Source organism: Carettochelys insculpta, chromosome 4, assembly GCF_033958435.1.
Source record: "Carettochelys insculpta isolate YL-2023 chromosome 4, ASM3395843v1, whole genome shotgun sequence".
Taxonomy (NCBI): Eukaryota; Metazoa; Chordata; order Testudines; family Carettochelyidae; genus Carettochelys; species Carettochelys insculpta.
The window spans coordinates 86,372,679-86,398,987 of NC_134140.1; the positions used below are offsets into that span (position 1 = coordinate 86,372,679).

The 26,309-nt window shown below is 42.5% G+C and overlaps 1 protein-coding gene across 7 annotated transcripts in view; it reads left to right on the top strand.

The window, feature by feature from the left end:
• Window positions 1-505: 505 nt before the first annotated feature.
• The window catches only part of SLC10A7 (solute carrier family 10 member 7), a 194,192-nt gene continuing 168,388 nt past the window's right edge, over window positions 506-26,309 (top strand). For all 7 annotated transcript variants that reach the window (XM_074993227.1, XM_074993228.1, XM_074993230.1 and 4 more), the window contains exons 1-4: window positions 506-1,024; window positions 5,237-5,319; window positions 8,448-8,584; window positions 13,986-14,061. In XM_074993227.1, coding sequence (XP_074849328.1) covers window positions 925-1,024; window positions 5,237-5,319; window positions 8,448-8,584; window positions 13,986-14,061 — 396 coding nt within the window. In that variant the 5' untranslated portion in view covers window positions 506-924. The remainder of the gene's footprint in view (window positions 1,025-5,236; window positions 5,320-8,447; window positions 8,585-13,985; window positions 14,062-26,309) is intronic.

Below are 26,309 nucleotides of genomic sequence, written 5' to 3' on the forward strand. Positions count from 1 at the left end.
ACCACCTAATATTGAGTCTGTTCTGGTCTGGCTATGGTCTGAAGAAGTGGGTCTGTCCCACGAAAGCTCACCTAATAAACCATTTTGCTAGTCTTTAAAGTGCTACCTGACTGCTTTTTGTTTTGATAGCGTACAGACTACCACGGCTTCCTCTCTGTTACCACCTAATGAATTATGTTGTTCGTCTTTAAGGCGCCCCGGGTCTGCTGGGTTCCATCTGACAATTTTCAGAACCAGAAACTTCCTTCTTGGGTCCTCTCAGGCCGCGCAGCACGTGCCCCTTGCAGCCAGCCCCGGCCACGACCCCTCCGGCACCCCGTGGCAGGGAGGCGCACGTGTTGCGCTCCCCGCCCGGCCCAGTGAAGCGGCCGAAGCCGGGACCCCGCCCCCGGCTCATACGTCACACTCCGGCGTCACGGACACGTTGTAATGTATCAAAAACGCGCGCAGCAGCAGCAGCAGCCGCCCCCGCCCGGGATCCGCTAGCGGGAGGAGGTTTCCCGGGCGGGCCACCACCGAGCCTCGCTGCAGCAGCGTGCGGGCGGCTGGCTGGCGCTGCTCTGAGGTCCCAGCGCACTGGCCGGGCCGCCGCCGCCGCCGGGGCGGGCCTGAGCTAGAGGGCCGCCGCCGCCCCCCGCGGAGCACCGCGCGGGAAGGTGGGGGGCGGCGGTCGCTGCAGCCGGACCCTAGAGCCGGCTGGGCGCCCACGCGGCGCACCCTTGGCGCTGGGGCCTGGGGGCGGCGGCGGGAGCTGCTGCGGGTCTATTAGCAGGCGCGTGGTAGCGATGGCGGCTCTCCCGGAGACTTTCCCTGTCACTGGATCCGGCTGCCGGCGCCCGCCGCTTGGAGCCCGCCCCTGGCCGCGTAGTTCGCAGGGCAGCGGGGCCGCGGTGAGTGGCGGCCGGGCAGCCCGCCCCGCGCAGCATGGGGCTGCTGGAGAGGACGCGGAAGGAGTGGTTCATTCTGGGCATCGTGCTGGTGATCGCCGTGGCGAAGCTGGAGCCCGCCGTGGGGGCCAAAGGGGGTGAGTGCCCGCGCGGCTGCTGGCTCTGCGGCCAAGGAAGGGGCTGAGCGCCGGCGGAGGGCGCTTCCCCTGCGGCAGGGCTTGGGTAGTCCGGCCCGGACTGCAGGGTCACTCTCAGGGCACCGCATCCCGTTGCCCCGGCAAAGCAGCGTTACTCTGAACGCGGCCGCTGCTGCCGGCGCCTGGCTGCAATTTGCGCCCCGCTGCGATGCGCACGCGGAGGGCCCCCGGCTCCCGGGCACACGCTGACACGTTGCACTGAGCCCTGGGCGCGACTTCCGCGTGCTGCAATTGACCAGCGGGCCGGGGCTAGCTACCAGGGAGGGTTGTTTTTTCTACATGTTGCAGAGTTGCAAAGAAGTTGCAGTTGTTTTAAAGAGAGAGTTTTCTCAGCGCCTGGTTTGAAATATACACCCACCCCCACCCATTCCCCGAGATGGGGGAGACTTTAAAATGACCTAACCTGAGTTCAAAGTGAAGCAATCTCCTTCTAAAATGAACATCAACAACTGAAGACATAACTGTTAATCATGCTCTAGGTTTAAGCAAGGGCAGATCATGGTTTATGGGATACGTCTCAAATGTGGAGAGTTCAGTTTTGCTAATCTCTTAAAAAAGTTAAATTATTTCTTTACACCGGAAACTTATCAGTAAATATTAATTTATATGAATTGTTTCTTAAGTTTCAGCCCTAATGGGAAGCCTTAATATAGCTTCTAAGATGTCACTTTCAAATGAACACTAACTTAATGTTGTAACTTTTGAAATATTTTGAGCTTATGTAGTTGCATGCTCTTTATCCACACTGTGCAAACTTTAGTTCAAGGCTCAATTTTTAAACATCAGATAAGGCTGATGCACTTGTTCAAATATAGAAACATAATACACTTCCAAATACATGCTTAAAAAAAAGCTGCTGGACTTGAAATGCTTTCTGATGCTCCTTTTTTTTTTTTTTTTTTTTTTTTTTTGGTGGCACCTAGGCTCTGTGAAACAATATTCATGGCTTTTGACGGCAGCAGAATACTTACTTATTCAGAGTACATTTCCCCAAATAACTTGGAGATTTGATTTGGCAAGAGGCACCTGAGAGGAAGCTACTAGATTTATGGGAGCTTTAGCACTCAAACGCATAATTATGCCTACTGTATTTCTACCATTTTGCTACATTTATTTTTAGACCAAAATTATACATTTTTAGAGTTTCCTGTGTGGAATCCCTTGCTAGTCCAAACATCCCCTTCTCCTCTATTTACTCTGAACAAAAATTAATAGAGTGTTTATATTTGGAAGGTGTTTATGTATTTCAGCTTTAAATGATAATGGGGTAAAGAATTAAAACCTCTTTTGACTCAGGGGAAAATAACTTCTTTTAAGAACTGGCCAAGAAGTTGATACAATAGCTGGGATTTAATATTTGTCATCTTACTGCTCTATCCCACTTGAGAGAGACTTAGAATGATGAGGTGAAATTGAAGCAAAAACATCATCTGTCCAAGACTGCACATGAGCAACAGGGAAAAACATCAAAACAAAAAGCAGTCAAGTAGTACTTTAAAGACTAGCAAAATAGTTTATTAGGTGAGCTTTCGTGGGACAGACCCACTTCTTCAGACCATAGCCAGACCAGAACAGACTCAATATTTAAGACCGAGAGAACCAAAAACAGTAATTTCTACAAGGGTAACAATGAAGCTGTCTGTACAAGTGCTATCAAATATATGAAGTAAACTGGTGAGCAGTGTGGGGGAGTAGGAGGGGATCTTGTTAAAGAAATCTTATGCACTTCTAGTAACAATAAGTAAACAATGTTCTGTTTAATTTTTCAGTTGACAGCATCTGTTTAATTATAGTAGGTGTTTGATAGCACCTCCCAATATTCGTTTTCATTAGAACTTTCAGCTCTAAATACCCAGAAGAGTTACTGTTTGAGAAGATTTTCTATGTGGTTGGTATAGAAATGTAGAAAATATTAACAAAATTTCTTCAGTTACTTTTAGGTTAGGGGAGGACAAAACACTTTGTCCGTGATACTCAAAATAAATGCATTCTAATGTTTTAACCGTTGCTTTAACTTTGAACAGAGTTGAATTTTAAAAGCTGGTATGGATGAGTCTGGCTGAAATCCTAGTGCTGGAGCTTGGCTTCAGGAGAAAAAATAAATTATATGGAATTTAAAAATTCTTTCTAGTATTTTCTGGGGCAATTAAGGCTCTAGTCTTGCATGGAACACAGTAGTAGGGGCAAACTCTTGCATTTGCAGGGCCCCACTCAGAGTACTGATGTCAGTGGGGCTCTGGGCAAGTGAATGAATCCACCCAAATGAAAGTCCTTGCAGAATCCTGGTCTGGTTTAAGCAGAGCGTAGTGGCGGGATAACTCTTTTGTGACATCACTGGACTTGCCTCTGCCTGACTTGAACGCCAGGTTCATGACCTGTCAGGGGCTGTTCCTGGGACAACTTGCATAAAAATACACCTAAATAGCTATTCAAACACTGCTTTAAGATCAAAGACAAATAGGAGGAAAAATGGACATACGAGTTTAGAATCTGTGGAGGTTGTAGCGCTCTAGCTGACAAAACTGTAGTACAACTTAGAGGTGATGTCCAAGGCTTTTTTGGCAGAGTGTGCATGGCTCTGGACCCAGGTTCCACTCACTGCTAGGCTGAGCTCTAGCCTTCCCATCTTCAGGGCATGAAGCAAAAAATCCCTTTTCTTTCTCTTTTACTGGCAGTTGGGTTGGCCCTGCTGATTCTGCTCCGAGTATATTCCCTCTGATAAAAAGAGATAAGAGAGGGCTGTGCTTTCCTTGAGGTTTTCTTGTACTAGACAAGTAGTTGGGTATGCCCATTTTAGGGTAACTTGAACCAACTCACATAGTAACATTCGGGTTGCCCAGTTCAAAACCATGCAAAATATAAGTTGAATGCCAACTTCAGTTTCATAGCCATGTTGCACAGACAAAGCACTTTTCTATTTCCTTGTTTCTGGTTATATGCTTAACTTACAATTTCCATACATCACATGGAAGGCATAGTACAGCTGAGTTTTTGTTGCAGCTGAAATTGTAACTTTTTTGCATTTCCTGACTTGCTTCAAAGTTGTGACTAATACGTTTTGCATTTACTAGACACACAATTTTTTCGTCTCCATGGAGTGAAGCTCTTCACATACAGGAATTTTGTGTAAATAGTTTGTCTCCAGAGAGGCAGAAGTTGAGTGGATTCAGAGTAGAATCAAGCTCTATATGACCTTAGAGAGCATTGACTTGTATAGAGGATTCATTTTTTCCATGACCATCAGCGTGTGCCTTTCATACACGAGAGGGGAAAGGATCACTCCTTTCAGAGTGGCAAGTAAAGGCCTGCCTGCTTGTTACTACAAGTGTAGTCATGTCAGGTTAGTACTACTAAAGAGTATGAAATGAAAAAGAACTGATCATTTTACAATAAGATCGACTGAGTTTAGATGTTAGCTTAGTCAGAGCTGCTTTGCCAATGTTTACAAATGGAGACTAGGTTTTTGTTTTGGAAATATGGTTCCTGCCCCAAAAGTTTTTGTTTTTATAAGTCTTAAAGTTTTAATTTCTTTCAAATAGTGCACAGGGCCTTTGATTCAGTGGGGTTCCTTGGAGGTGCAGGGGCTTGCCCAGGCCGCTGTAGCTGCCAAATTGGGACGTCAGTGTGTTTAGAACTCATATACTGCCTGAGTGTGCACCTCTGCACTGAGGACCATGTGGGACTATGCTGCTCTACAAAGCTCTCTGTGAGGGTGCACGTTAATTTCAATTATTCAGCCAGCCAGGCCTGCTGGCTAGTCCATGTTGCAATTCTGACCAGCCCAAATGTGTGCAGCCCGAGGGCAGAGAAGGCTCCTTATTTGCCACTCACCACTTAATATTTCTACGTTAAGGCAAGTCAGAATCTGCCCCGTGGGAACCACCAGGATATATAGGCATACTCCTCATTGCATCATGCCTCATCTCTGTCTATTCACTAATTAATTTTTTGTTTTAAAATATGAGTGACAATCACTTAAATAGCAAAAGTTAGTCTTTTAAAACAGACTTTAAAGTTAATGATCAAAAGTACTCAAATATTTTTCTACTTTCTGAAATATTTAATTACTTTGGTGCATGAGAACTTGTTATAGGGTCATCTCTGAAGGAATTCACTTGGCTTTTGCTTTTTTTTTTTTTTTTTTTTTTTTAGGACCACTGAAGCCAGAAATTACCATAACATACATTGCTGTTTCAGCTATATTCTTTAACAGTGGACTCTCGTTAAAAACAGAGGTACTGTACATAAGTTCTCTTTGGTTCTTTCTCAGTTTATTTTAAAAGTTTGGGCTAATGTTCAACAGACTAGGATGTAGATGGGTTCATCAAATTACGGATACTTTTTTGTTGGTAGATGACTACTGGAATCATGTGAAAGTTGTATGTGTACATAATAACTAGCCTGTATGTCTTTATTTAAAAACAAAAACACCTTAGCTCTGAAAGAGGAGACTAGCAGGACATCCTGAGTCAAATTCACTCGCCTGTGAATGTCCTGCAGTGCACAAGGCGCTTGATTGTTGCAGAAATCCCACAGTAGATTTCTAAGAGGTTGAGGTGAAAATAAGCCTCAGTCCAGTATGAGTTAAGCAGAGTTTAGTAGGCCCCCCCAAGTGGGCCTGATTGAACATTGGCTTCAAAGTGATACAGAGGTGGACACTCAAAAGGTAACAGCTGCTACTGCAGTTTATTGCCTGGGATAGTGCTCACAGAAGAGTTTCTCTATAGCTCCATGGCCAGCCTATGGTCTGAGAACAGTTTTCTATAAGGTTTTCTTATATTCAGTTGTGCTTGGTGGAATGCTGAACTTCAAAGACATTGCTGCATTTGTGCATTGAGCCTGCTGTCACACTCAGCAGTGGTGCCTGAGCCGGTTTCAATTCTTTCTTCCATTGTATTTTTGAAAAAAGAGAAACTGTTGGCCAGGAAAGTCTCCTGTAGCTTAAGCAGAAGAAACATTGCCTAGTTGTCTGCAACATTTTGGTGGCTGGGCAGAGGGATGCAGCATCTTTTTTTTTTTTCTTTTTTTTGTCGAATTTGCCTGCCAGTGCATCTCAGGTGGCCATACTTAACAGGGAACCATTGCATTCTCGACTAGTCCGGCCTCTCTGTTACTTTTCACTTTGACTGACTGACTTACTGTTACTGAAGAGGGTAACATAAACAGGTACTAATGCAGCTCCATAAGTAGCCAGTTCAGTTAGCTGCAAATCAATGATGGAAATCTATAAATTGGCTAATACTTTGCAGCAGGGCTTAACAAATTTTATGAATTTGAAGTGTCAAGACTTGAAATTACTGAAAGGAAAAAGAACCTTTCCATTTGTTCTTTGCGCTCCAGGAATTCCTGTGAGAAGAGAACTCTGGTAAACTTTGACTTCCCAGGCACTGTTTTTGGGTCCTCTTCCCCATGAACAACTCCAGTGCTGGCTTCTGTTGGTATTAATTGGTTTTCCATGTAGAAGGATGAAAAGGACTTATCTACTCACATTTGTTTAGTGGGAAGTTTCTCTTGATTATTGAGCAAAACTGTATTTTGCAGAATTTAAACTTTTATCGTGGTTGAAGTTTCTAAGTTTATGGCTGTGACGGTAACTTTCCATATGATGCCAAATGTGAATGAATGCCATCCTGGGTCTATAGGTAGATTGCTCCGTTGTCATTCTTGATTGTTACGGTTTTGCCTTGTTATGGCAATAGTGACGTTAATGCTTCGTTGCTGATGACCACAAGCTTCTGAGTGGTCAAGAATGGCGTATGTAGTCTCTCACCATTTTGGGTGTTGAAAAACTTCTTTCCTATGCTGCTGTTAAATCTTCTATTAATCTTTCAAAACAAAAAAGCAGTCAAGTAGTACTTTAAAGACTAGCAAAATAGTTTATTAGGTGAGCTTTCGTGGGACAGACCCACTTCTATGGTCTGAAGAAGTAGGTCTGTCCCACGAAAGCTCACCTAATAAACTATTTTGCTAGTCTTTAAAGTGCTGCTTGACTGCTTTTTGTTTTGATAGTGTGTAGACTAGCACGGCTTCCTCTCTGTTACTATTAATCTTTGTTCTTGCTGATATACTGTGATGAGACCATTTGTAGTGCAGTTGTTAATATGTGACTTCTTCAGAATTCATTTTAAATGGAATAAAGGGGCAGATTTTTAGGTCAAGTGTGCTGGTTTTTAAAAATCAATTTTGGAGAAGCACCTTCAATGATAAACATTCTATGTGGAATCCCTGATACTTCAAAAACTTCTATTTTTGTTTGTGGTGGATTGGGTGAATAAAGATGCTGGATTTGATCTTAGTGTGGTTCTTAATGTTTGTTTGGTTGGCTTTTATTTATAAATTGCCTCTCTTTTCTTGAAGTTGGCTACGTTTTAAAATTAAAACCTTCAATAGCTACTTCAGGAGTCAAGTTGTTTGAAAACTCAGCTGCTAGCTGAGAATTTTACACTAAAAATGACCACTGTATGTGTGCAATGAATGAGATTTTCTGCATTTTTAAATGTCTGACATATCTAATCTAAGGACAGCTAAAAACTTCACAAATTAGCTTTCTTCTAAGAGTTACATTAGATATCAGATAAGTAAACTGACTGAAATGGACTTCAGTTGTTCTTCCGGAGACAGCTAAATAGGTTAAGTTGATTCAATTCCATTCTGAGTAACAACACTCAGAAAAGTTGATGGGAAACAACTTTCTTTTGCATGGAAAGAAATATATACACAAAAAGTACTAAGAGTATTGTTATACATCCAGAATATCTTAATATATGGTTTAATATAACTTGGGTATGAATTTGCTGTTGCTGATTCTGGTGTATATTGTCTGTTTTTAAGTGTTTCTAGGATGTTGAACAAATAAAAACGGACACTAATTTGCTATATAAGTTTTTAACTTTTTGCTTGAGAAAACATATTTGTGGTGCTGTCTACAATACAAAGTCATCTTCTGTTGGCATGCAAGAGATTTACACTCTTGTTGGCTTTGTGTAGATGACAGAAATTTTTAAAAGAGCCTCTGTTGATAACACTAGCTCACCCTTCTGTGGAATCCACAGTGAAGCCTTGGTAGATGGCTGTCAACTGAGACAGTTCTTGAAAGGGTGATGGAAACAGGGTGCACTAGCTTTCCATTATGGGAGCTGAACTGGTGTTAGCAGCAGTGGGAAAATTCTTGATTGAAAAAGGCCTGTGGTAGACAGGGCCTAATTGTTAATGGGACTTCCTTAGTGGAGGGGAAAATAGAGTTCTAAAATATTTAGAATGCATGTGTTCTGTCTTACTACCCAAGTGACTCTATTGTGAACAGCACAGCAGTGAGCTTACCTTAGCTGTTATGACTGTAGTTTCCTCTCTCCTTGTTTTGCAGGAATTGACAAGTGCTTTGATGCATGTGAAACTACACCTTTTTGTCCAGATCTTCACACTTGTGTTCTTCCCAACTGCAATATGGCTCTTTCTTCAAGTATTATCCGTCACGCCTATAAATGAATGGCTTTTGAAAGGGTATGTTGAAACATATTAGAGTCAGATATATTTATGGCTACTCGTTAAGGGCTGCTCTGCCAATAATATGTGTTTAACAATTATAGTGCAAAGAAATTTCACTGTGTAGTTTAATGCTTTGACAGTTACATAAGAACGGCCATACTGGGTCAGACCAAAGGTCCATCTAGCCCAGTATCCTGTCTACCGACAGTAGCCAATGCCAGGTGCCCCAGAGAAGGTAAACCGAAGACAATGATCAAGCGATTTGTCTCCTGCCGTCCATCTCCCACCTTCGACAAAAGGCTAGGCACCATACCTTACCCCTTGCTAATAGCCATCTATGGACCTATTTGCTAGTTGCTATTGAAGAAGCAGTACGCACAAAATCATCCTTTTAGAGTCATGGGTTCATGTTTAGAAAGACTTGTCAGCTATTTTCATATGTGGGGAGCTTGTAACAGAGCAGCTTTCTCTGACAAGCAGTCCATTGAAGCTGTTGTGCCAGGTTTCAAGATGTATGGAAAAATCACTCCTGAAGAGTGGCTTAAATCTATGAATACTTTAAAAAAGCACAATAGGTGGCATGTTTTACAATTATTGCGTCTATTCATCATCACACTGTACACATTCAGATGATTGTTCAATATTAGTCGGTCTGCTAAGTTGTGACAAAAAAAATCGTGGTTTTTATGTTGAAACAAATCTCTTAGTGCCCGCCCTGTAAACATAGCCTTTCTCAGGATATGGCAATGTCCCAAAATAGCTGCCCGCATCTAAGAAATGCAACTGTTGTCTCAAAACAGTTTAAGACAACAGGCGCGCTATTCATCACAGGAGCAGTACAGGGGTGCCTTGAAAAAGTGCTTTATTTCGGCATGCGGCACCGTTTAGACAGCGCCACGTGCTGAAATAGCCTATTTCGAAATCCACTCAAAATAATTTATGCAATTTGCAAAGCGCAAATGGCGGCGCTTATTTCGAGGTTAAGGCGCCGTGTAGACATAGCCTTATTCTTTGAAACGGTGAAATAAATAATAGCTCTGTCATGAGACTACCAAGTATTCACTTAAATGAAATTCTCTAGTCATCAAACATTTACAGATATAAATGATATGATAATGAACAGTAGAGAGAATCCTAAAATGAAGAAGCATCAGCATTTAAATAAAAATGAAATTTTGTATTAGAAATATCCCAGTTGTAGCTCGAGAGCAGTGCTGTTCCAGACACTGCAAAGACACCCCATCGCCCCAGCTACGTGAGGTGGGGTAGCTTCAGAACAATCCCTCCTCTGAGCATCTTCGTTGTAAAGCTGCTGTACCTGTGCTTGCAAGATGAGACTTCAAAATATTATTATTATTATTTCTCCACATCAGTGGCCTCAACTCCAAAAAGCACACGATCACCTTTTTGAATTTAAATGCAATCCAGGATCTCCCAAATACCCTTGACCCCCCCACCTCCTGCCCTGCTCCTTCTCCAAGGCCCTGCCCTGCTCACTGTCTCCCCTCCTTCTCTTATCTTCACATCCTACCCTATCCTATTAAAGGGAGGGTTGCAGAAAGGTGCAAGCACTGATCTTTGGTCAAGAGACTCAGCTCCAGCTGAGCCTGGGGCAGGGGTTCAGGATGAAGGCTCCAGCGTCGCACTGATTACCTCAGGCGGCTCCTGGGCAGTGGTACAGTGGAGCTAAGGCAGGGTCACTTTCGCTTTGGCCCTGTACCACTCCCAAAACAGCCAGCACATCGAGCAGCCCCTTCTGTCCCTCCACCCCAAGTGGCTTTGTGTGCTGCCCTTCCCTGTCTGCAGGCAGCCCTCTCACTGGCTGTGGCTCCCCATTCCTGGCCAATGGGAGCTGCCAGGCTGTGCTTGCAGGGAAGGGAAGTGTATGAAGACTCCCAGCTCTGCTTCCCACAGGGATTTGCCAGCCAATTCCAGGCATGGGGCAGGGCCTGTGCAGGTGTGTGTGGGGGAATCTGACTTAGCCCTGCTGCATTGTCAGATTGCTGGTTTAGTGGTTTTATAACTGCTGTCTTTCACTCTCACCTTAGGCTTGTCTACATTTGGTAATCAGGGCCACAGGAGATTACTAATGGAGTGCTGCGGTGAATATGCAGCACTTCATGAGGCTAACTTTCCCCCACGGCAACTTTGAAGTGCCGGCACGCGTGTAGTCATGGGCACTTCGAAGTGCCCGCACTACTGTGAAGTGCCTTTATTCTCCAAAATTGAGAAGTAAAGGGACTTTAAAGTCGCACGGGCACTTTGAAGTGCCTGTGACTACACGCGTGCCGGCACTTGGAAGTTTGATGCTTCGAACTTGCAGTGGGGAAAGTTAGCCTAATGAAGTGCTGCATATTCACCGCAGCACTTCATTAGTGATCTCCCATGGTCCTGATTACCATGCCCTCTTTGAAGCTGGGGGCAAGTGTAGACCCAGCCCTCTAGACCCAACGCATACTTGTGCTGCTGTTACTTCTTTCAAAATATGTTGTTTTAGGTTTTTCATTGAGCTGTGCATTTCTTAATTTTTATTTCACTCATGCTTACATGTAATTCTTTCAGGAGTCATTTCTCAAATACCTAACTTGTCATAGCTGGAGTAATTGTCCAAATGGTCGCTTTTAAATTTTTATATGTTGTCTGTCTGTCTCTCAGCCCTGCTGCATTGTCAGATTGTTTAGCAGTTTATATATATCTGTCTTAGCCTTGTTGCATTGTCAGAAGGCTAAGACAGATATACTTCAAAAACAGACTCCAAAGAGAAACTGCAGAGCTGCAATTCATTTGCCAATTTCATGCTGTCGCCCAAGGACAGAACAGAGACTGGGAGTGGTTGGCCAATTAAAAAAGCAGTTTCTCCGCTCTTGATGTTCACACCTCCACATTAATTGCTGATAATGGGCCACATCCTCTGTGACTCAACAGAGCTTGTTAACTCTGGCCCTTCCCTTGACTGAGACTCCCCCCTTTTCATAAGCCCATATGTTTAAACTGTCCTCTGGAACCCGCAACTCACGCATCTGATGAAGCGGGTCTTGTCCCACAAGAGCTTATGCTCCAAAATACCTGTTAGTCTATAAGGTGCCACAGGACTTTTTGTTGGTTTTGAAGATACAGACTAACTCGGCTACCCCTCTGATACAGTGTGTCAGAATTAATCTAAACTCGATGAAGCATAAACGGTTACAGGGACTATAATTGCCAAGGTTTTGCAGCAGGAAGACTAGTGATAGCCTTCGTTATCATAACCTGTCAAAATCCAGTACACACACATCACAGAATGGTCTTGGCTGCTAGACGGCGAAGTACAAGGAGTGTTGAGTCCTCTCTTCCCACTCTCTGCATTGCCATCCCATTGCCTTCTTTCTTTTGATAAAGTTTTTCGTGCCACTTTAGTTCTGAATACAGTACATTCTTACTTTAATACATGGGGTATTCACATGCAACTCTCTAAACCAGTGGCAGGCAAATACCAATCTGCAGGCCAGATCTTGTTCTCCACAGTTAGTCCCTGGCGAGAAGCTGTTGCCGTATGTACCTGCACCTCTGCAGGTACAGGTGATTGCTGCTCCTGTTGGCTGTGGATGGCTGTTCCCAGCCAAGGTGAGCTACAGGAAACAGTGTTCTGGTCTGTGCCACTTCCTACAGGTTCCTTTGGCCAGGAATGGCGATCCATGGCCGGAGGTAGCTGCAAGCACCCATGCCTGAGGAAATGCAGTTAAGGACAATGGAGGCGGCCTGTCAGGGGCTAGCACTGGTGAACCACCACCATTGTGTTGCACATCCCTACCCTAAACATCTCCCTGCGCCACCTTTGGTTTGCATTTATGGCCATTTTTACACCGGGATCTTATGAGCAACTATGCTTTTCGTGAAGCTTGAAAATGCTTTACAAACACCGGTAAAATCCTTCTGTCATTTCTGTCTTGACCGTATTTTACCTTTTATGACAATTAACCTTTCCTTTGGGGTTTCACAAACCGAACACTCGGGTGAGTGAATTGTGGAAAATTATTCTGAGAGTATTCTTTATGAATACTGCTGCTGAGAAGGTAGGCAAGTGGCCGTTGTATGCATGCATAGGGGAAAGCTCGGTGCTGCTGAACGGGAGAATTCAGTGGGAGCTGTAGACCCCTTGCAGAGTATGCTGGACAAGGAGAGCAGTGGAAACCACAGGCACTGAGCTCTTTAAGTTTATTGTAATATGATTTCGCATGTTATCCTGTTAAATAAATACTTAAAAATAATGAGCAGTTATGTTCAAATGTACTTTTGTGCATTCTGCTACTTTAATGGGATGTTTTCACTTGCCGTTTGTTTTCTGTGCTCACTCTGCAGTAGCGTTCACTATACATGTGACTCATCACTGTCCAAACAAAGGTGTGATCAGCACAGCTATCTGACTTTGCATCTTCCAAAAATTCAGGAAGAAGCAGTTAATGTTCGACTAATAAGTGCACAAAACCAGTAAGGGAAAAAATACTTATCTCCAGTCTGTCTTTAGAAGGCAGAGAGAAAATACAAACAAAGATGGAAAAACTTGACAACTTCTCAACGTACAGTAAATTAAAGTTCTAGTGGTGTTTGTAAAATGTTGTTTTATTAAAGGTAAAAGAGGACAGTGTGAACCTTAATTAACGAACCTACATCTTCTCCCCACTTCCTGCCCCATGGTCCACGTTTTTAGAACCTGGTGTTGTATCTTCTTGTGCAGGGAGGGGAAGTGTATGTCTTCTGTATTTTCCATAATAGATGTGAGCTATATCTACACTTGCTCTGTGCTTCAGAAGGGGCATGGTAACCAGGCTGTTGGGAGGTTACTAATGAAGTGCTGTGCTCAGTATGCAGCGCTTCATTAAGCTAATTCTTCCCCCTTGGCAACTTTGAAGTGTCAAACTCCTCAGGGAGTAAAGGCACTTGGAAGTAACACGGGCACTTTCCCTGCAGCTGCACGACATGCTGGCACTTGGAAGTTTAACACTTCAAAGTTGCAGTGGGGGGGAGAATTAGCCTAACGAAGTGCTGCATATTCAGTGATTAGTAATCTCCCGTCAGCCTGGTTACCATGCCCCCTTCGAGGTGCTGGGCAAGTGTAGAGGTAGCCGTGGTGTTTCAAAGCATTTTACACGCATGTATAAATCCAAGACTCCAATACTTTTGTGAATTGTGTGACAATCTCCATGGTACTGATTGGCGAAAGTCACTAAGAGGTTAACTGATTTATTCAAGATCGCAGATCAGGGATAGTCACAGTGATGTGGATGATAACTGAACATGTAAAAATCTTGCTTTCTAGTGCTGTGCTCTAACCACTAGATGGTTGAGCTTGTGATTGAATAATTATTTCTGTTCAGCTTTGTTGGTTGTCTAGTGCTGATGACTTGCAGTGAATATAGCATTTCCTTTTTGTGTTCAGCTTGCAGACAGTAGGCTGCATGCCACCTCCTGTGTCTTCTGCGGTGATTTTAACCAAAGCTGTGGGGGGAAATGAGGTGAGTGGCTTTTTCATTTCAGTCATAACTGATTTTATTGTTTGTGTGTTCATTTATACAAAAACCTTTAATGTAACCAACGTCATGAGCTAAAACCTAGCAGTCTGGTTAAACAGAGGTTTTCGTAGTATTACAGTTTATGAAGACTCCCAAAGTTAAAGCATGAGTGTGAAATAAAGCAAAATTAAATTTATCTTGTGAAGATCCCTGTTAACATGTTGACAAACTCCTGTGCCAACTGAGACCATTGTTGCTCCAAAGTGACAAACATCCATGGGCATTATGGTGACCACCTTTTCCTTCCCCTACCAGTTTATTTATTCACCTGTTGTATATTGTGTGAATCTCTGGGGCAGCAACAGTCTCTGAGGTGTTGTTTGTACAGTGCTTGAGAATATGAGGTAATAAGCCCTGTTTGGGATCCTGAGGCAATACAAATAATAAGTGCACACAGGAAACTACATTAAAGGATTTTTAAGTCAATTGCTCAGAAGTTAGGAAATGCCAGAATAAGGTTGTACATGCAACTTTAATTTAATCCCCTATGATGCAGCCTTTAATTACACGCTCGTATACAATTTTTTTGCCCAGGGTTTCAATCTTATTCAGTGCACATGATGGACAATGCTCAGTGATTTGCATAATCTGTCATTACTTTTTTCCTTCTTCATTTACTGTACCCTATTCAAACCCTGCTTTTCAGTCAGAATCATACATTTCCTCTTTTGGCTTATATGTTGTACTTAGCACCGTAGGATTTGAGTGCTTCACAAATACTAATGTTTGCTTTCGTTGTATGCCAGTGAAATTGGAGGGGGTATTTATCCCCATTTCACAGGTGGGTTAATTGAAGTCCAGATGTTTATAGAAGTTGACCTCATTTTCCAAAAAGATTTAGGCACTTAAGAGTCTAGATTCCATACACTGGGTTTAGCCTCAAGTGCCTAAATCCCTTTGGAAAATGAGATCAGCTCCTTTGAGCATCTGGGCTTCAGTTACCTCCATGTCCCTTTTCAATATGAGGCATAGACTCCTAAATCAATTTGGCATTGTGATGCTAGTGAAGTAATGCCTAAATAGCTTTTAAAAGCTAGATCAGTGAGGTTAAGATTAAAAAATATTTGAGTTAATTTGTAGGTGCTCAGGATCTGTTGTTGTTTTTTTTTTTTTTTTTTTTCTTAGCAAACTTAATTCAGGCATTTTCTAACTTTTGAGTCCTTTGGCACTATAATAGTGTTCAGTTAATGACTTTTTTTTTAAATGCAATATCATAGGGGTATTTTGTTTTATTTTAAAGCAAGCAAGTAAAATAGAAATTCAGCCATGAAGCATCACATTGGCACCACCGTGAACTATCAGCAAGCTTAGAACTTTTAGATTTTTTGCTATGTGAGCTCACAGAGTGACTGATGGCAGTAGCATTTTGGTCTTTTGTATGTAATGTTTTGCCAGTGGGTTTCACACATCTTGTGATGTCAGCATGGGTGAAGCTTGGCTGTCTTGGTTCTGTACTAGGCTCTGGATGGGGACGTGGTCTAGCAGAAGCCTGCTGGTGGGAGGAATGTGTGACAAAGGACGCAATTGCCCTGGGGCCTGGTGATTCAAAAGGGCCTGGGGTTCCAAGCTGCTATCGCTGCTAGCACAGGAGTGGTGACCACTGTAGCCCCAGTCTCTTTAAAGTGTTGCTAGCGTATCATGCAGCTTGTGCTAGGCAGCTCTGAGGGCTGCCTTGGGGGGCAGGGGAAGGCCAGTCTAGTGCTTGGGGTGTACTGAGGGCTGGCTGTCCCTTCCAGGAGCATGAAGCTCACCTCCTGCCACCTTGCACAGTCTGTTGGGGCCCCCCCAGTCTCATAATCACATATTTCTGTCTCTCTTTCCCAAGCGTGACCCTTTCTGCTCCAACAAGAAGTCCTGCGGCACCTTATAGACAAACACATTTTTGGAGCATAAGCTTTTGTAGGCAAAGACCCACGTTGTCAGATGCATACGGATTTTGTGGATACAGACTAACACTGCTACCCCTCTGATACCTTTCTGCTCTGACCCCCTTCACACTGTCCCTGTCTTGGTCATCTCTGCCTGCCCCCGCCTCACCCTTTAGCGTCTTGTTTCTTCATGTGTCCGTCCTAGTCACCATCTCCATCTTGGACTCCATATCTCAATACCAGTTTCCCTCACTAGCTCCTGATCTTCTTTGCAGGCTTATTATCCCAATCTTTTCCCTCTCCTTCCTCTCCACTATGTCTGGCTCTCATCCTGTCTACATTCAAGTCAGGCGCTACCTGCTCCAGACTCCCTGGGCACCAGAAGTGGGAGCACTGAGCACACAGCAGATAGTCTTGCTGTTCACAGTCCTGGTGCTACAGCAGCTGCCTTGTGCTGGGAATAGCAGTTGCAGGGAAACGTCTATAAAGTCTCTCCAGCTGGAGGCTGAAGTGTGCTCAATGCATATGGATTCTGTAGAGAATTTATCTGCAAAATCCTGCCAGGTTCCAAGTAAGCATGTGCAATATTTTATTTATGTGTGAGTTGGCCAGATTTAGGCCTTTTCCCATGTGGGAACGGCAAAAGGCACATGACTAACACCAGGGCAACATCCCCTGTCAAATTTTAATCCCTGGCTCCAAAGCAAGTTGGTTCTTGAGCTTCTTAATGTACCATTATGAGAATTTAACCTAGAAAATGTATGTATTTTTCTCTGTCACTGAAATAACCTCTGATTTGTGAAGTTGTATTCAATACCTGATGCAAAATGCAGCTATGAACTTCTATCACGAAGTGATGGTTGATTGTTTCATCAAGCACTGATTTTTCTTACATGGATCAGTGGACTTTACTGAGTTAGAAATTGAGAGACTGCTGTGAATTTTATAAGGGTAGAGAATGGAGGGGGTGGTGGTGGATAGTTATACTACATTAGTAAGAAACCTGAAGTGGCAACGGTAGATGCCTCATTTGAAATAACAGGCATTATTGGATCTCGGTCTTGAGTCAAGTACTGGAATGGGTGGGGGAGTGAGTCTTTTAGGGCAAATATTAGACAGTGCGGCTTAGTGGATAAAGCACATGACTGGAACGCAGGACACCTGGATTGGATTCCTATTTCTGCCACGGGCCTGCTGGGATACTTTGGGCAGCTCACTTTATGGCTAGTGCTTCAGTTTCGTCATCTTCAAAAATGGGAATAATGGTACTTACCCTCTTTGTGAAGCACTTTGAGCTCTGCTCCCGGTAAAGCACTATATAGAAACAGATTAGATAAACACCACATTTTTATTTTGGTCTAGATAAGAGTAAGTATTTGCTGAGATGTGTGAGACAATCACTAACACCTTTAGGCTAGAAACCATGGGGGTGAGTGGAGATTTTGCAGCACAGTACCTGAAAGTCTTGGTCATGAATTTTTGCAGTGAAGGGAAGATTTTTGTTAATTCTATAAGGATCTAATTTTTAAATCAGTGTGTACTAGAGAGGGCATGCATTTGTGGAATAAGGAGAGTGCAGCAAATGAGTTTAATCTTAAGAGTAACTTGAACTGTGTTCAGTGACTTTGTTTTGGCTGTACTGAATCAAATGTACAAAACCAGGAAAATTAAAAATCCAGCATCCATAACATAAGGAATTTGTTTAGCACCATAAATTGCAACTTACAAAGCTGTAAGACCTAGCAATATTTACATATTTCTGTTTTGGTTTAAAGGAACTACAGCAAAAAATGACCCCACCGAAGCGCACATTTAAGCACACGAGTCAAAATTACGGAATAGAAAACCAGGAACTCTTTTCCATCTTCCTTAACTTCACACATCATTTGGTTGCTGAACATGTGACCCGTACAGCATAACCCTCTAGTGCACTCCATTGCCCCTGCCGTCCAAGGTGGCTGCTTAAAGAGATTTGATTTTCCAGGCACTCTGCAAAGCCACAAATTGGGACTATTTCAGATTTTGAGAGTCAGAGCTGTTCAGAGGAAAATAGCTTTTATGGGGAACCTGCTGCCAATAATCCCCTGCCTTTTATAGTGAGCTTGAGGACTTCTGCTGGTGGGAGTTCTGGCATTATGCTATGGGGGAGAGATTCTCTCAAGTAGATGGCCTCAAAGTCTTTAGGATTTTGCAGGTCAAAACTAACCTCTTAAGATTCCACTCTGGTATGCAGATGAATGGCAACATGTTTAAGGTATTTGGGAGCAAAAGTAGAGAGCCCTTTAATATTCTAGGGAACAGTGTGCCTTGTAGCTCTGTTAAGGGAGGAAACAAAGGAAATGTGGAAGGGTGTGTGGTGAGCAAAATAGAAATACGGAGTACAAATGCCTGGGGTGCGAAGAGACGCACAGTAAAAGATATTTAAAACACTGGATCAGAGTTCAGAGGGTGACAGAGGGAATCCACTGAGGCCATTAATAAATGGCAGGGTAAAATGGTCCTTGAGGATTTCAAGTAAAGACGGCTGCTGTTTCTTCTCTGCAGCTGCTAGATGTTGGGGTTATCACTAATGGCAGTTTTCCCTCTTCCTGCTCTGGGAGATACGGCACTTGTTGCTGATGAGGAAGAACAGCTTTCTCTGATGTCACCCGGTTCATATCTATTGGGGCATTTGGGAGGATCCACAATATTGGCTCATTCTCATGTACCTCTGCTTGTCTCCCTTGGGCAAAGGTCATGCCAATCTTGTGTGGGCCATCCTTTCAACTCTTTATCCATGTAGGCTTCTCACTAATCTCTCATCGTCTGTCATTTTCTTCTCTGCACTGATACCTTCAAGCAAAATCCTAATCCTCAACTAATTTTAACTTATTTGGAAAAGCAATTTCAGGTATAAGCATGACAATCAATGTAGTAAATGTGGTGTGTGTAAGCAAACTCTGCTTACATGAGTGCTGGCAAAGTAAGTACAAAAGCAGCTATTGTGAAAATGGTATATCAAGATCTACTTTTTAAATTTGAGAAGTTTTCCATACCAATTGTCTGGCTGTTCCCTTAACAATTTTTAAGAAATTTCTCATTACTGGGCAAATACTAGAGAATGGTCAGGTGGTGAAATGACAGAATTGAAAGATCTGTTTTCAGATTCCAGCTCTGCCACCATGCCTGGCTCTCGGTAGGACCTCAGGCAGACTAAGGGACACATCATAAAAGATGGTTAGATGCCTAAAAATGCAGAATAGGTGCCTAGTGGAATTATCAAAATCACCTAAGGGCCTAACTCCCATTGATGGTTTTTTTTTCTTTTTTAAAAGATCCCCGAGGTACTTTTGTACATCTTATGATTATCTGCATCTGTAGTCACATAAATGCCTTTAAAGCCCCAACTTAAGTGTGTCTCTGATTCTGTAAAATGGGGACAATAATTTAGCAAAATTATAGGGTATTGCAAACTCATAAAAGATCTTTGAAATTTTCAGATGGCAGATTCTACAGACATGCAGAATATTATAAAAAAGTAGTTAAAGGGCAAATATAGTGCTTTCTTTGAAAAGAGAGGCTGCAAATTAGATTTGTACATCTATCACTTTTTGTGTTTAAAAAAAAAAAACACTTTGGGATGACTTTTATGGGAGGCTTAATGACACATTGTGAGAAATGTAATTTACCACGCAAGAGCTGGGTTAGTATTGTGGAGATAAATCACACCAGACAATTTGTCTTATGGAAGAATGACCCTTTACAGCTGCACAAGAGGAAATTGCGGAAGTGATTATTTTGTTTTGTTTTGACAGTTAATGAAAAATTTGTAGTCTAACTCTTTAATTTTAGTCAGGTTGATTTCTTATTTTTGTAAGCTCTAGCTCTGTGTGTACTGGGCCTGCTGCTTCCCAAATAAGACTCTGCTGTATATTCAACTCAGAGGATTTGTAAATAATGAAATACAATGAAAAAGCTAATAAATGTATTCCAGGAACAAGCTATTTGGAGCAAGTACTAATATTTTTTGTAAAAAGTAAATTGTAAAATGAAGTGTACACAGTAGCCTTTCAGGAAAGGAATCAGATGAGGAATAACTATGTACAACCAAATAAACTAATGGTTTTTTTTCTTGGTGTTGTAAAATGGACCGCCTGGGACTTGCCATTCTGGCAAACGAATACTGGAAAATTCCTCTTGTTTTTTTAATGTTAAAACAAAAGGTGAATCCTAACAGTATGGTAAAGTCAGAAGAAAGATTCTGATTTTTCTAAAAATATCGGAAATCTTATTTGAACTGTGTGTGTGTGTGTACATTAACCTAAAAACAAAATACTTTGAATTTAAAGGCCAGTGCAAGCTTTAATGTTTGTCTTTTTTATTTTGTGTCACAGCTTGGGGTATTTGACAGTGAATGGTAACGCACAAATATAATGAAACAATGTCATTTAAGATCTTTAGATAAAATGTGCTCATTTGAATGCTGGGCTTACTTCAACTCTTGTGGCTATGTTAATCATCTTCTTGCCTAAAATGTTATGAAAACGTAACTAAACTGGAAGTTATAGTTTGTTGTTAATGAGTATTTTTCATGTTTTGGCATGCATTTGGAGGGACAGAGTTGGTGAGAGAGCAGGACTAGTCCTGAAAGGCTGTATTTGTGAAAATCTGTAGTTTATATCATATTATAAACATCCATATGCTCTTAAGCCTTTATCTGCTTATGCCGAAAATGCGTGCATCACCAATTCTGTTGAATTCAGTGGGAATTGACAGTGACCATCACCTTTTGAGAATCAGACTGTTTTGGTTTTTTCGCTCTTGACATCAGTGTTGAGAAAACTTTGGCCTTACAGCTAAGCTTTCATCGTATTTACTGTTTTGCCTTCGTGTCCCCAGGATGCCCTGAGTGTCTGCTGAAAAAACAACTCTCCTGCTCCCTTTTCTAAGTCTGCAGGAGAGAGCTTGTCTTTCAAAAGGTAGAGCTCCAGAGATGTTGCTTTATGCCTTTTCCAGCTGCAGATCTAAGACATTGTAGAGCAGAGATTCTCCCTACACCCTTTGTAACATACACAGGATGCCGCCTCCTAATCTGGGACACCTTGACAAGTTTCTTACAAAGTGCATTTGGGCTGAGGAAAGACCTAGGTGAGCTCCCTTTCTGTGCTTCTCTCCGGGAATCCTTTTTTCAGATCACTTATTTCATTTCTCCTGTGTCAGAGCCTTGAAGCCGAGGCTCCGTTGTGTTAGGCGTTGCTCAAATGTATGAGAGTCTTTGCGTGTGACAGTGAATCCTGCCCCATCTAACTGTGAGTTTCAGGGGCCCTTTTATGCCGCTCTAGTTCTTTTACCAGGTAGAAAGAGGTTAGAATGGGTAAGGATTTCGTATCTACTCTTGACAAGATATGTCCTCATTTAAGCTAGGCATTTGCAAATCCTGTGCCTCAGCCCATGTACAGTTATCCATATTTATGAGTGCACAGCAGTTAGCCACACATTTTACCTATTGTGTGAGCGCCTTTGCAGCGTGGTTTGTGGGCATAGCACAAGTGTGCAAAAGCTATGGCCCATGTACAGCAAAATTTTTTTTGAAAGGCTCATTACTTGGTCAAATCAGAATAATTTTTTATTAGATCACCGAAGGGCGTTTTCTGTTGAGAGCTTAGCTGCCCCAAGTACCTTCCTACCTCTCCGATGGGATTGTGCTTGGGATGGCTAGACCCTCCCACTTCTGGAGTGACTTTTTCTGGTTTTGAGCATACCAACCTGATCAGACCTAAACTGACTCTGCCTCCTGCAGCTGGGAATTTATGCCCCGGAGTTGAAGGGTAGGTATGCCCTTAGTCAGATGATCAGCCCTTTCACAGACTCCTGGCCACACCTTCAGTAATAAACTAAGCGCTTGGCCATTACCATCAAGCAACCTCCAGCTCCAGACTTACAACCAGAAGCTTTTCAGATGGGACATTGATCTGGTGGCTGCTGTCAAACACTTATGCAGTGCCAGCAGTGCTCAGATGTGGACACTCATAATAGCAGCTGTTGCCATGTTGCAGGTTTTGTAGGATGACCAGCTTGTGACAGGAGCACCTGGCCAACAGGGGATACGGGTGGCTCCTGTCAGCGCTGTTGACTGTCTGGTTGGCAGCACTGAGCTGCAGGGCTGGCAGGCTCCCCGTTAGCCTCCGTGCCATTCTAGCCCTGGAAAGCAGCTGGCTTGTCCTCCCCCCCCGGCCCTTGCTTTGATTCCTCTCCTACCCGCCAAATCCCTCGTCCCTCCACTCTCTCTTGCATCCCAACTCAGTGCCTCAGCTTGGAACACCCTCCCACACGCTGAACGCCTCATTTTTGGTCCCACGCCATACACTCCCTCTCCCCAGCCACAGCCCTCATGGTGACACAGTAAGATGGCCTGTGAATACCGAGATCCACTGAATATCCAGCTAGGCCTTTTTTATAGCTTGATGTGGATGGCAGTTGATGTGTAAGGAACAAGATGCTACTATGCTGAACAGGGAAATTGAGTCACACATTAATTAAATACATTTTCCCAGTTACTCATACCTTACCATTGCTTACGTTCTAACAACGCTTCATAGAACAGATGGAATTTCCGAGCAGTTTTCATCTGGTTGGATCCTACTGTCAGACTGTAATAGTTTCTACTGTGCCATAGTCTGGTTTAAAAATCAGTAGCTACTTTACTTAATCTTTATAAATTGAAATTTGGATGTTAAACCTATATTAAATCAGAACAGAAATGATGCTGCTTTGCCCCATTCCTTGAACACAATCATCCAGTTTTTGCAGTGAACCAAAAAGTGTAACTTTTGACCCCTTGCCTCATTTCCAGTCCATGGGTAACGATAGGACTGCTTGCAGAATAAGGAAATATGGGGGTGGCTGATTGCAGCTGTTTACTTTTTTATTGTAAAGTTACAGTTTATGTACTAGTCTCACCGAAAACTTACTTCTCTTGATCAATCAAAAACAGGCATTCGTCCAGAGCCAAAGAGGTATCTTTCTTCTTTTGAAAATAGGTGACTATATTTGAATGAGAGTATGTAGAACATTCAGTGTAACTAAACAGTCAAGATTATTTTCTCCATTTCTAATTTCATTTCAGTTAATGAGAGTTGGACACACCTATTACTTAAACCTTGTACTCCAAATGCAACACAGGTCATCTACAAGTCTCCCCCGCTTCACTCTGTCTTGGGACAAAACTTCAAGCTGACTCCAGGAATACCCCCGTTGTTGTCCTTCCATCTCAGTAGATCATATCCATATTGCCTGAGATCTTCCTTTTTTTGCATTTTTCTTGCGGGTTCCATGTGAGAGCTGGATGGACTGTGCTGGATGATAGTTTCCTTAGAATGTGGCCTAGCCATCTCCAGTTTCTTCTCTTGATTTTTGAATGTCAAGTGATTCTTGTCCTGCTCTGTTGTAAAGCGCCTCATTTGTGACAGTCCTTCAATTTAATGCAAAGGATGTACCTCAGACATCTGTTTATGAATGTCTGCATCTTGTGATTTGAAGGCTTTTTATTACGCCAGATCTCGCATCCATACAAGAGCACACTCTTTACGTTGGTGCTGAAGATCTGCTGTTTCATCTTTGCAGATATTATTGGTGAGCTCCATATGGGATGGATAGTCTTGAATGCACCTATTGCTTTCCCTGTCCTGGTATTGATATCCTTATCTGTTCCTCTGTCTCTGCTCATGATACTCTCCAACTAGGTGAACTGCTTCACATTTTCCAGGCCATCCTCTCTGTGTGGTGGTGGAGGTGTTAGACTGGTTGAACCTCCTCCTGTTTTTTCCCCCTTGTCAATGCTAGGTTCAGTCTTTGAGGCAGTTTTGTCTAGTGTTGTGACCTTTTCTTTCATGCTTTCATGTCGGTGTGAGTGGAGGGTGACATCAGCAAAATCAACGTCCTCTAGCTGTTTGAAAAGTGTCTCCTGAATGCCTCATTGATGGTGATCTGTTGTCCTGTTCATAATCCAGTCCATTGTGATCAAGAACGGGAAAGGTGACAATAGGCACCCTTGTTACACTCCTCCAAGTACGTTGAAGGATTCTATCAAGACACCATTGTGAACAACTTGGTGTGTTGAGGGTTTGTACATTGAACAGATCAAGTTGATAGGTTTGGATGGGATGCCATGGCGTAGCAGCAGTTTCCACAAAATGTCTCAATCAGCACTGTCAAAGACTTTTTCAAAGTATGAGGGTTATGTACAGTGGGGAGTTCCATTCCAACAGAATCCTGTGGAACGCTATTCCTGGAATAGACAGTAACGTGGTGCCCCTCCAGTTCCTGCATTCCTTCAGGTTGCCTTTCTTTGGAAGCTTGGTAAGGTAGCCATGTTTCCAGGCTTGTGGGATCTCTTCAGTGTCCCAAATAGATTACATATCAAGTTGACTGTCTCACTACCTGCCGTGATTTGCTTCTGTGTTGTCTTGACCAGGTTCTTTTCCACTTTTTGGATGGGTTATAGCTTTTCTGATTTCTTGTTTTGTAGGCCTTCTTTTGTAGGCTGTGCCTACACTACAGCGATCTGTTGACAGAAGTCAGGAGCTATCTTCCAACAAAACTTCTGTTGACAGACAAAAAATGGGGCATTCTGTCAATGACCTCAAGGTATGTGTGTTACTGAAGAGACATTATTGCTCTGTTTTAGAAAGAGAAGTGGACGAACTGACATTTATATTCAAATTTGGAATATTAACACATGGTTTAAGTCGTGATGGGAACTTTCTGAGTCACTATAGGGGCTCGTCTGCATACTTGACTCAATCTAATTCTTGATCTTCCCCCCCACCCCTCCACTCTCTGATTTGCTCACCTTGATTATCTTTTTCTGATTTGTCCTCCTTGCTTACTGTTTTTGGTTCTCTGTGTCTTAAATATTGAGTCTGTTCTGGTCTGGCTATGGTCTGAAGAAGTGGGTCTGTCCCACGAAAGCTCACCTAATAAACTATTTTGCTAGTCTTTAAAGTGCTACTTGACTGCTCTTTGTTTTGATAGCGTATAGACTAGCACGGCTTACTCTCTGTTACTATTCTGTTGACAGAGTGCATCCAAACACAAGAGCGGATTGAAAAAGCAATCCACTCTGTCAACAGAGTGGCCGGACTGCCCAGCCTTCTCTCAACAGAATGGCTGACTGTAAGCACAGCAGACAGGGCTGCCCTGTCATCTGAAAGCCGTGTCTGTCGACAGAGAGCCCCATGGAGCATCCACATAGTTATTTTATTGACAGATTTTTGTTGAGGAAGGTGTTGTGCCTCATGGGGGAGAGGCAGAAGGCTGTTGACGAAAGTGGGGAGTTCTGTCAACAGTATGTCGACAGAACCATCTGTGGCGTGGATGATCCACGGGTTTTGTCAACAGAATGCTTGTTTTGTCGACAAAACCCTCTAGTGTAGACATAGCCCTAAGGAGAAGAAAATGTGCTTTGTAATTAGTAGAATATCATTAGTGAATTTGGTAGAGAAAAGCAGCGGCCTCATTGAAATGTGTGATCTCTGAACAATGACTAACATTATTTGTAATTTTGTGCTGTTGGTTACTTCTCTTAATAGTTTAGGATGGTTTTTTTTAGTCAAAAGTGCAAATTGAATATGTCTATGTGAAGGAAGTATTTTTTTATCATTTCACAAATTTGTAACTGAGCGAATGGGTGAAAGCACATATTTGCTAACTAATCAGTCGTATAGAAAATGTGAGATTCAGGTATGGGAATTTAAATGATCATGTAGTTCTTTTTCCATAATGTTTTTTTGTTGTGTGATTGCAATATTAGTTTCTGAATTAATCAAATTGTGTGATCTTTTACTTATTTTTTGGGGTTATTTGACTATCTCTAAAAGTTACCTGAAAAAGAAATAGGAATGATTGATTGTTTCCTTTTTGGTTTTGTTTTTTTCTCATCACAGATGAGAAGACCTGAAATATTTAGCTTTTCTTTCAGTGTATAGTAAATATTTCGAGTAAGTGTGTGTGTGTGTGTTAAAAAAACAAACCAAAACAGTCTCATAGTGTGACTAAGGCCTTGTCTACATACAGAAGTTGTGCTGGTTTAACTGTTTCAGTGTACATATAAAGTGCAAACCTCTTTCCCTAAGTAATCACTGTTCTGTCAGTGTAAAGATGCTTACTATAAGCTATACATTTATATCAGTAGAATTCCATTCCTGCTAGGGGTTGAACTGATTTTTGTCTATTTGGGTTAAAAATAAATCATCATAGCCCTAACCAACATAGTTAATTTACTTGCTATTTGTGATGTCATACCCTACTGTCTGTTGTTCAGTCATTTATAAGGACAAATAGAAT